General features: G+C 45.7%; 1 protein-coding gene across 32 annotated transcripts in view; it reads left to right on the top strand.

Annotated features, from left to right (window-relative positions):
* Positions 1 to 11,205, top strand: part of DNM1 (dynamin 1) — a 69,334-nt gene extending 58,129 nt beyond the window's left edge. For 7 of the 32 annotated variants that reach the window (XR_013941000.1, XR_013941003.1, XM_080562419.1 and 4 more), the window contains 4 exons: positions 433 to 603; positions 769 to 1,010; positions 1,409 to 1,627; positions 10,557 to 11,205. Coding sequence is in view for 19 of the 32 variants with exons in the window: in XM_080562419.1 (XP_080418545.1) it covers positions 433 to 603; positions 769 to 1,010; positions 1,409 to 1,627; positions 10,557 to 10,617 (693 nt within the window). In the remaining 13 variants the exon portion in view is untranslated. Of the gene's footprint in view, positions 1 to 432; positions 604 to 768; positions 1,011 to 1,408; positions 1,628 to 3,288; positions 3,447 to 4,894; positions 4,932 to 9,187 lie in introns of those variants that run through there. The other 25 variants (XM_080562433.1, XM_080562435.1, XM_080562429.1 and 22 more) reach the window with 13 other exon arrangements.
* Positions 11,206 to 11,452: the final 247 nt, after the last annotated feature.

Raw genomic sequence — 11,452 nt, forward strand, 5'->3', positions numbered from 1 at the left:
AGTACATTGGAGAGCCTGTAAGGCTTAATTTATGGTAAGCGATTCTTAGGTCTGAACTGAATCTGGGCATGGAAAGCTGAGCTCAGATGAAAAACCTTCCACGAAGCTGTAAACACTAAAAGTAAAAATATAGCTTTGAGTATGCGCTAGAGTCATAGCCTGTGAACATTATTCAGGAGTCCCTGTTGCCTTTTACATTTTGTGTAGTAACTTTCCACTAAAAGAGCAGCTTTACTGTTAAAATTCCTCAGCTCTGAGCTGGAGAAGTGTATACAGGCTGAACTGTGCACTGACAATCACAGCTCAAAATGCAAGTGTAAGTCTTATTGCATGCTCTTCCTGTATGTTTCCCTTTGTCCTCACTGAACTGTCATGAAAAACTAATTTTGTGTTGCATTTGAAGAACTGCTTTGTTTCTGCCTTTCTCCACAGGCCAGTGAAGCGGAGGAGAATGGATCAGACAGTTTCATGCACTCCATGGACCCTCAGCTGGAGAGACAAGTGGAAACAATCAGGAATCTGGTGGATTCCTACATGGCAATTGTCAACAAAACCATCAGAGACCTCATGCCGAAGACAATCATGCACCTCATGATAAACAATGTACTTATCCCACTGGTTGATAGAGGTGGAAAGCCATAGGGAAGGGGAAAAGCGGGGAGGGTATGAAAAACTGAAGGCAGCTTGAAGGGAGGTTGAGGTGGGGGACAGAATGGAGTGTTCTGGGAGATAGTGGCAACTGATTCCCTCTGTTCTGTTCCTCTGCAGACCAAGGACTTCATCCACTCAGAGCTGCTGGCGAACCTGTATTCCTGTGGTGACCAGAATACACTGATGGAGGAATCAGCAGAGCAGGCCCAGCGACGTGACGAAATGCTGCGCATGTACCATGCCCTGAAAGAGGCCCTCAACATCATCGGGGACATCAACACCAGCACTATCAGCACCCCAATGCCCCCACCGGTGGACGACTCTTGGCTGCAGGTGCAGAGCGTACCATCTGGACGCAGGTACCAGAGGCTCAGGGGGAGAGCCCCACAGACCTGCCTGATGCCTCTTTAGTGGCTAGCTGGGGCCTCCTACTGAGACAGGGAGTCCTTCTCTTCCTCTCTTCTCCCTGTGGATGAAGAGTTCTGGGTGTTTGTGTTGGGAAGCTTCTATGCCTTGAAAGCTATGTAGGGCTGCTATATCTTTATGGAAGATGTGGAAGCTGCTAAACCTATAGGTTAGGTGGGGCCTGAAGCAGCTTTGAAGGTAACTGAAACCTGGCACAGCTCTTGAGAGCCAAGGGTAATGCTTAAAGTGACACACAACTGAAGAAGGAGCACTGAAGGCAGCATATGGGGACCTTGGTGGTAAAACACGAGTCCCAGGCCTGTTGTTGCAGTTGAATTTCTCTGTTTGCCAGGTCTCCTACGTCCAGCCCCACGCCGCAAAGGAGAGCTCCCGCTGTGCCACCAGCCAGACCTGGGTCTCGAGGCCCAGCTCCTGGGCCACCTCCTGCTGGTGGGTCAACGCTGGGTGGTGCACCCCCTGTGCCCTCCAGGCCAGGTGCCTCTCCTGATCCCTTTGGGCCCCCTCCTCAGGTTCCTTCTCGACCTAATCGTGCTCCTCCTGGTGTTCCCAGGTAAGTCCTGAAACACAGCTTTGAGGCAGGTGAGATGTGCGCAGTATTTGGGTTGCAGTTTTGATGGTACTTTGTCTGGGCCATAGCAGACAAGTGGAGTTCTTGGTTTGGGTACAGTCTTCAGCTATTTGAACTTGGTCCATAAGCAGGAGCATCAGATATTGTACAGATGATGTAATGCTAAGGCAGCTCATGGGAATAGAGGGGCAGCCTCTTCTCTGCACCAACCTGCATGCAGTGGTTGGGGGAAGAGGACCCTGTACCTGAGAGCTTTATTAAAACAATTTTACCAACAATTCTGCTTGCAAGTAGAAGGTGGTCACCAGAAAATCATGGGACTAGAGTGACAGTGTATGTTCCAAGACAGTTCCCCTCTGTGTAGGGTTCCCCAAAGCCTGAAGTTGCCCCTCTTCTCCTGGCATAGAGGGTTTTTCAAGGCAACATACAGGGATCTTCATTTGGGATATTTAGGTGCTTTTTTGTTGTGAGACAGTCGTCACTAGAAGGGAAATTAATTTTTTGTAGACACTTTTGTTGCTTCTGCAGACAACTTGAATGTTTTCCAGGCTAAAGGGCTCAGATGACACAGCTTTGCTTTCCCATTAGGAAACTTAATTCCTCTCCTGTTCAGTCACTTCATACACATTTCTGCATAAGTGGTTATCCCCCATGCAGCCATGCACATCTTCCTGAAGAGGAGTTAGGAAACAATCTAGAACCAAGAATGGGTGTTGATACTTGGTCTCCCTGTGAGAAAGAGGAGGCAATTGCAGAATATAGAATGAGTATAAGCAGAACCCCCACCATGTGATACATGTCTGTAAGAACATTTCCCTCTTGGAAAATGCGTCCTCTTCAGTGGGTGCTGGTGGTACATATCTGAAGTTTTGCCACGTTCTTTGAAAACACCCAGCCTGTCAATAGGTGGTGATGGTATATACCCCTGTGGTAGTGCCCCAGCTCATACTTGGCACTGCCTGTTTGTAGAAGTGTTCTCTGTCAGGTTGTAACCAGCCCAGAGGCTGATGAATCCAAAGAGATGATAAATCAGTTACTGACTCTGGTGTGTGCAAATGGTTTTACTTTCTTGGTGCCTCTGCCCCAGTTCTCACTACATACCTTGATGCAGCTCCCACAGTAACCTGTCCACACATGCCTCAGTACTGCCATAGGTAGCACCTATGGATGTCAGCATGCTTTTGCTGTGTATTTTTGGCTCTTGCTTCTTGTGACCCTGATTTTCCATACAGTGTTATTTTGTGGTTTTGTTTTTAGTATACTTAAACTTTGTTCTGTCTCCATCTTCTGTATGGTTTCATTTCTTCACTCATGAAAAATATTCTATATACCTGATCATCATGATAGGATCCCCCAAATGGCTGAAATGAATTGGCTTTTTTGAAGAAATGATGTAGCCTACTTTACAGGCTTTTCTGCCATTTGCACGAAATAGAAAGGTTTAAGGAAAGGTAGGGAACTGCACTGGAGCATCAGAAGAAAGTGCTTTATACTTAGCAATCCCTTGCTTCAGAAGGAGAAATAGTAGGTTGAATTGCATGCTACTGACTGCCCTGATCTGGAGTTGAGAAAGTAATTCCTGAAGTTGTGAAGTGAAGAAGTTCTCATGCTCTTTCTCTGATCCCCCTCTCTGATTCTTCCAGTCGTTCATAGACTCCTCCGGATCCTGATACCAGCTTGTCATTTGAGTTCACTGATGAATGGAGAATTTCCAATGACAAGGGACTCTTTCTCTTCTTCTCCTGTATATAGAATAAGAATGTTCCCTGCTAGCACTTGGACTCGGGTCCTTCTGCCATGGGTGAACGAATGCCATCTCCACTTTTGCTTTTTTAATACCCATCTTTTCCCTTGCTAACTGGGCTACACTATCTTGTGTGTGTGAGAGAAATAAAGCCGTTGTAGATGGCATGAGTGGGCTGTGCTCTAGGAGTTGGTGCTACGTAGTGAACTGGAAGTGCATGGTGGTGGCTGGGTGTACTTAGTGTGCATGTGCACATTGATACCTGTGTAGAAGTTCAGCTGTATGTTTGTGCCTCCAGTTTGTGTGAGCATCTAATTTTATGGATGATGAACTTAAAGACAAGTGTTGCTCCAGTTTTCTCATAAACGCAGTTGCATAGACATGCTTTCACATACAAACACCACATGGTCCGTTTTCTTATATGGGATGGTCTTCCTGCATATAATGAAGTACTCTTCAGACTGACTTTCCACCCTGCCTCTGCACTTAGCGTTTATTCAATCTACTACAGAAATCCATATTACTAATTGTAGTAATTACTACATTACTAATGTATTACTAATACATACATTTGGGAGCTGAAAGTTACAAATAATAGAAGGTCCTGTCTGTGCAATGAAGGACTGTATGCTCATTTGGGCTGTTTAGGAGATTTGACCTGAGAGAAAACTGTGAAGGTATCCCACCAGATACTTAGTGTTAAGTTCAAACTTTTTTTGACAAAAGCTATAGGTGAAAGCTCAGGCAAGTTCAAAGGAGAAATAAAGTTAAAATGAGAATGCCTTAACCACTGGAAAAATCTGCTGAAGGCAGTAATGAATTCTGTTCTTTGGTATGTGTGAGGGGGGAAAAAAGATGCAAGTAATCAGGATCACTGTAAACATAACTGCACATTTTTATCACTTGAGTTATTCAGGAGGTGTAAGCAGCTGATGTTATGATTAGCGACCTTTTAAATATCTTCACCTGTTTCCCTCTTCTGGGTAGTACTCGGTGCTCAGTATGGCATGTTACCTCCCTCTTTCCTAAGCTGTCTGTTTCAACTCTAACACTTAATATGGTCAGAAGATACGAATTCTCAATGAGACGAGTCAACCCACCTGTGCCCAGCTGCCTGGTGCTGAGACCTAGATAGGCTCCAGGCTGAGCAAGTGTGAATGTATTTGGGATCTCTGGATGTGTGAATAGGGTTGTGTCTCCAGCTGGGTGGGAGAGTGAGCAACAGCTGGTGGTGTGTGAAGAGAGAAATGGCTCTGAGCACACCCTTGTGCACGGCAGGGTTCTGGAAGCGTGTAAAGATGAGGCTGTGAACGTGTGCGAAGTCCTGCATGACTGAGTGCAGCCCTACCCAGCAGTGCACACTCGTGTGGTGTTCTGGGAGGGGGGGCATGCGAATGTGGCTCTGTGCAAGTGCATGTCTATCTCTGTTCCACCTTCCTGACAGTCTGTGTGGCCTCTGCCTTGAACTGTCTGAACTGCCATGTTGATTTCATGTTGTCTTTCAGAATCACTATCAGTGACCCCTGAGGACTGGCAGCCACGGTACGTTTTGCGCTCTCCCTGCAATGCATGAGTCATTGTGTCCCCATCCTCCATCACTTTGCTCTGCAGCTTAGCACTGCTGCCTCGTTCTTGTATTAGTAAGAGTCCCTTGTCCAATGAACCACCTCTGCCAGGATCTCATAAAGGGAGGAGTCTTGAACAGAAAAGCTGGCTGATCAGAGACTGTGCAGCTGCTTGAGCTGCAGGAGCTGGGAGAGCCTCAGTACCTGATGTAGAGTTACTAGAGGACCTGTCCTCTCCTTCCAGGTAGAGGAGCTGGGATGGGGGAATGAGTGCTGGCAATAAGGTCTAAACAGCGTGTCTTTCATTTGGCTTATATCCACGTTAAGTGGGAGATTAACAGAATGAATTCTGTTTTGATCTTGTCAACTGTGTTAAGGGTGAGATAGAGACTTGGGGAGCTGTTAGTTCAGACTCCTCTGCTTATATTCAAATGTCTGGCTGGAGAAGTGCTCCCTTCCTCTCTGTGTCCCTAGTGCTCATGGAAGGCAGGAGGAGTTTGGGTCATTAACAGCAGGACTTCCATGCCTGAGTACGGGATGCCTCTGACACTGAATGTTCCCTGTTACCCTCGCATCCCATGATGACAGCTAGAATTAAACTCCCTTTGCTCGTTCTCCACTTGACCCTCTACCTTTTTTTCATTACTCTTCTGCCTCTGTTCAGACTGCCTTCCCTCATCTGCCACTGCAAGAGGGAAGGCTTTAGTGATCTGTATCCTACCCTAAGCTCTGGCCCAGGTTCCTGCCTGCTTCCCTTTCCCATCTCTCCCTGTGTTTTGCAGCCTTGTACATGCTCAGTGACATAGCAGGCTACAGGGGCAGGCTCAAAGTCTATTATGCTGGCCAGATGTTCAAGGACTCTTCCTTGTGCCCTGAATGATGAGGGTGGGGGTGTGAAAAGGGAGGTCTTGCAAATTCTCCTCAGTCTTTTTCCTGGGAACCTCTAGGCCTTAGTAACAAAAGGGTAGGGGGACAGAACAGGGCAGGTGTGAGTGTTTGGGGCTCCTCCTCCCTTTCTCTATTGACATCCTTTCTTGAAGTGAAAGGTCTGAATCTGAGAGGAGCGGAGCAGCAGCTCCTTTAGAGCTCCTTTAGTTTCCCTTGCTGCTGGTCATGGGAGGATGAACTGGGGGAGCGAGCCCTGAAGTCCTAATAGGAATAGCACGAGTTCAAGCTCCTGTGTCAGGTTAGAGTTCAGAGCTAGTGGTGAGTCTACAAATTCTCTGCTAGGACCATCTTGCAGCAAATGGAGACCGCTACTGCTGCATGTAGCTGGAGCTGAGAGGTGCCACATCCCATCAAACCAATGCAGGGATTGTTCAGTGACTGACATGCTCTTTGAGGATGTTATCTGTCAGTCCTCACTGATGACATACTGCAGAGGTGTTGGAGCAAATCAGCATTTTCTAATACTCTGCCTACCGCAGACATCCCTAGCAGCTGTAGAAACATGCATCTTGGTAAAATACTTAAGGAAAGAGGCTTGCTGTTGTCTGTACCTCTTTCTGGGACTCGCTGTTATGGGGTATTTTGTTCTTAGGCTGGCATAAAGAGCACCAAGGAAATAAAAAATTAAAAAGCACCCCAAACCTCCTCTGATAGCAACCTTTTGAAGCCCAGGGGAACATATGTAGTGTTTTACCATCCCTGTTAGGTCGCATTAGCAGAATTCATAATTACCCTGCTGTTTTCTGGAGATGACTAGCTCAATGTTCTAGTCTGGGTATGGCTTGAAAGACTGACTCCAAGGGATAGGACAGTATAGCTGGTCTGCTCAGGCTCCTGCCAGGGTCTGTCTTACCTCGCACTGGAGCTTCCCAGAGAGCAGAACTTTCTTCTGTCTGGAGAAGAAGAACAGGTACTTTTCAGTGGTATAAGAGGGCTTGGCTAGCAATGTAGTGAGATAAACTGAAGCAGCATTTTGGAGGTAGATGGTGCCTGAGATAAGTTTTCCATCTCTTTTTTTTCTGGTAAACAGTTTTCAGCGTTTGTAACCGTACAAGGCAGATCCTCCAAACACCTCAAGAAGTTTTCCAGAAAACCTGAGCAGAGATAAAACCCTTACGGGTTTTATCCCTTTAAAAAAAAAAAAAACCTTTAAAAAGCGATGGCCTGACCCCTAAAATGCAACGACTGGTGAGAGGAATGAGTTGTTTGCAAAAAAAACAATCTAGTACATCACAAAAAGCAGCATGTCTACCTGAATATTGTTTGTGCTCCTTTCAGCCCTGTTTGTTCCGGTAGGGTCAAGTGGCCTCCCTTGTCAGAACGCTTTATGTAGTCCAATGGCTTCAAGTATCCTTTTTGTCTAAATCCACAGAGGCTGTTAGGACAACCTGTCCAAGCTCCTGAAATGCAAAAAGCCCTTAAAGTTTCTCAAAAAGTGCTTTGTAACATATATAGCAGCACACCAGTGTCTCACTAAGGGTTGAGCTGGAGTTTGTAAAGTTTCAATTTCAACGGTCTGTTACTGTTCCAATGAGAGAAGGAGCCTTTAGTGGTTGGTATGGCCACATCTACACCACGAGCACCCTTTAGAGAGAATGTACAAATCCCACATGTCATGAAGGCCCAGGATTGCAGATTCCCTAGCTGTAACTTACTGCAAGTTTTGCTTCTAGGAGATTAGTATTATTTCAGCATCCATCCAAGATGGCTGTAATTTCCAGGCTCACTCAATCCCATCATTTGCTTTACAGGAGAAGTAACTTGAGTGGCATGCTGATGACAGGGTCCTGCACTCCCCATTAACATTTTCAATCAAGGAAATAACATTTGCAAATGTTTTTACTGTCTGAGCTTTTTAAATGTATCATTACCCAAGGCAAGGAACAAGTGGCTGTAATTGTTTTGAGATCTGAGGCTTAATCAATATAGAGCAATAAACTCTGCTGAGGCCTAATAAACAGGACTATAGAGTTGCTCTGGTTCATTTGCTGAGATGAGGGAGCTCGCCCCAGTTTATAAGGCTATAGCTCCTCTGGTAGAAGCAATGATTATAGGTTTGCTGTCAGTGCAAAGCAAGACCTCTCTACCTCAGAAGACTGTGCTGGTGCAAATAACTTCCTCTGCCTCTTTCCTTACTTTCCCCCAAGCTCCCCCTGTACTGGGAGGGCCTTCATTTCCAGCCGTCACTTGATTCTCTGTAACCTAAACTAAAGCTTGTTAGTGTGGAAATGTTCTGATGTTAATTCAGTGACACCTGATTCTGTTTGATTAATGCAAATGCTTCCTCTTCATTTGGTCTTTTGGTTTGCTCTTTGCATTTCAGGCAGTTTGGACTGTAAAACTACTCTGGCTTGGTCCTATACAATATAATTATCACTATGATACACGGTCATGATGCTGACACTGCAGGGAGCATGCTTTAAAGGAAGTATGTAGGGTGAACTTACTGACTTCCAGAACACCCCCTTTTTCTTAGTTATTTGTAGGCTTCCTTAAAGCCTGTAGTCTGAGCCTAAAGCGGTCTTTCAAGTAATGAGTTGAGAGTGACAGCAGAGGTGTTGTCTTGTACTTTCTGCTGTTTCCACCCAGTCCTGTACAAGGAGATCCTAAAACACAAGTGTCTGTCCCCTGAATGGATTACATTGCTGCCAACATACCTAGCTAAAGTACCAGCAAAAGAGCTGAAACAGTAGGAATGGTTGGGTTGAAGTCCCTCTGTTAAAGTCAGAAGTTGCATTGGCTGAGCCCAAGAGCTACAGAACTGAAAGCAGCAGGCTTGGCCCTTCTATCAAGGATCAGCATCCCATATTGGAATAGAGAGTGCTGGGCTTCAGGCAGCCTCCAGGGCAGGGGAAGTAGGTGCTCCTCCAAACCAGCCAAGACCCTCTGGCAGCGTGTCTCAGAGGACCTCATCCATGCTGTGTGACTGTCATGTGCTTGATACAGGAGCTCACTGTTGGCCATGCTTCTCAACTCTCATCACAGAGCCAGGGCGCTCACTGGCAGTAAGTTTCTGCATTTACAAATTTCCAGAGGGAAAGCAAAACTGGCTGTCCAGCAGACTGCTTTAATGGTGATCCATGCCGTGCAGAAAGTCCAGTGTGAGGCCTGATACAAACATGCGAGTCTCCTTTATGGAGTTGCACTCTTATGCAAGTTTGTGCCTCAGTGGTTTTTTCCTGTCGCTGGCTCAGGCGAGGTGGAGAAGCATGCGTGATTGTGACTGCGATTGCTGTGCTAACCACAGTGTGTGTTCTCTTGTTTTTGTTCTCTGCTTTTTCACAGCAGAAGGGGCCCTGCCTCACCTACTCGACCTACCATAATCCGACCGGCTGAACCGTCCCTCTTAGATCTATAACTCGAGGCTGTAGACAGCTGGCGACGAATGCCGTGCTGGCGGCTTCCCCATTCCACCCTCCCTTCCACAGCCACAGTCACTCCTCTCATCCATCCCACATCTGCCTCCCACCGCCCCTTCCTGGTGTGTCGTAAAACACTAGCCTAGTGATTGAGCTCTTCGTCTTCACTCGTGCGTCCTGTATTGCTTTGTGAGCGTAGAGTAGCCTTCATTCAGTGGCACGGATCCCTGAAGTACACAGGCTCCTTGGAGAGATCAGCCGCAGGGACATCCTTAAGTCCAAGTGGTGGCTGTCCGTCCAGTTATTTCATCTGCCTGGTCTAGCCTGGATAAGTGTCCTGCCTGCATCAGTTAGCTGTAGCACCTAGGACTGATCTGTAATTATTCTTTTCTTGTAGTTAAGAAGATAAAAGTGTGACTTAGGAGCAAAATGCTGTCAAACGTGACACTGTTAGGAACAGATTACATGTCCTGTGTATTAGTTTGACTTCTAAGGTGCAAAAATTCATGTTGGGAACAGTGCAATCTACCTTATATCAAAGCGAGGCAGGGAGATGGAGAAGGGGGGAACTCAATGGATCGGCATAGTCCTCTAGAGTGAAGTCTGAGATAGCGCACACACCTCAGCGTGCAGGGAGCACGCGGACCTGCTCGTGCTCAGCTCCCCGAAAGAGCTGGGGAAATCCTGCTGGTGAAGCACTGGCTCCTGCCAGCAGCTGTCTTGCATCATCATTTTTGGCTGACTTTCCTGAACCCAGCAGGGAGAGGGGAATAGATACGCTGCTCCCCCCTTGCAAATGGACAACCAAATGTTTTCAGGGAGTTTGCTTTGTAATGTTTTGTTGAAAATATTTCTGCTTTGAATAAGCACATCTCTGTGTTTTTGGTACTGTGGTGACTTCTTCCGTAGCCTTTTCTTGCATGTGGATGGTACGTGTTTGGGGAAACTTGTAACTGTTGTTTATCACGACTCATCTTCTTAAGGTTTGGTTTTTACTCTTCATGTTATGTGTATTAAAAATGCTACAAAAAAAAAAAGACTTCAGAATTAAAAATGTATCAACCCTGTACATCTTGGATGTCATGTCTCTACCAGAAATGAGCCACCCGTGTTGCAGACTTTCAACTAGGTCTGATTCAGATTTAAGTTCTCTTTCCAGTGTGATTGTCATGAATTTCTGTTGTGGATCCTCTATTGTTCTGATGACAGTTCCTTTCTGTATTTTAACTATTGTTTTACTACCTCTTCCCCTCTTCCTTCCCTTCCCCCTTTTCTTTCTTGTCTTCAAATTCCAGCCGGCCGGGTAAGGCCAGTCCCTCCCGCCCGGAGAGCCCAAAACCACCATTTGACATGTAGGCCTGCTCCCTCTGAGACTCTTTGCCTGCCTCTTAGCTGTTCTGTCCTGGAATGGTCTGACTCAAACCTCACACATGGCTTGTTCTGTTTGTATTTTGTGATACACACATTATCAGATGTGACTGTAGTGAAACTGTTTTTTCCTCTCTTCCCAGCTGCTTTAAAGGAGTTAAACAAGTATATTGTAGTAATGAGAAACATATCTTTACTGTTATAAATATCTATAAATATATATATAAAGATGGAAAATCTATATATGTCCAGGTGTTCAAAGCCATTTGTGCTTCCATGTGGATTTTAGGAAATGCTTAAGTAGGGAAAGAATATCTATATACATATATATATACACCCAAAAAAAAGTTAACCAAATCCTGATGTTGAGTTTTTGAGCTGATTGTTAAATTCTCTGCTGTGTGCAGTTGGGTTAATGTACTACCCCAGACTTGTGGGTGAACTGTCTCAGTGCTGGTAGTAGCTGTGATGCAGTTTGTGATCTACCTGTCACTCTTGTTTATTGGATGAAATAAACTATCATTTCTGTATAATGAAGGACTCCACAACTAGAATAAAACCATCTCTTTCTCTTGCTTTCTCTGGGTGAATTTCAAACTGTTTAATTTTAACCTGATATTTTCATCCCGTAGAGTTTAAAAAGCTATACATGCAAGCAGGTGCTCTCACTAATAGGGATGGTGGAACAGATCTGCATCAACAGTGGTGTCCAGGAGCTGCAGTTCAGTGAAACAGCTCGTCACATGCAGACGCTAACTTACTTCCTCCATTGGAAAGAAAAGTGCAGTGAGGTGCTTCAGTGACTGGACACACAGAAGGTGGG

Source organism: Anser brachyrhynchus (genome assembly GCF_964034855.1).
Source record: "Anser brachyrhynchus genome assembly, chromosome: 19".
NCBI lineage: Eukaryota > Metazoa > Chordata > Aves > Anseriformes > Anatidae > Anser > Anser brachyrhynchus.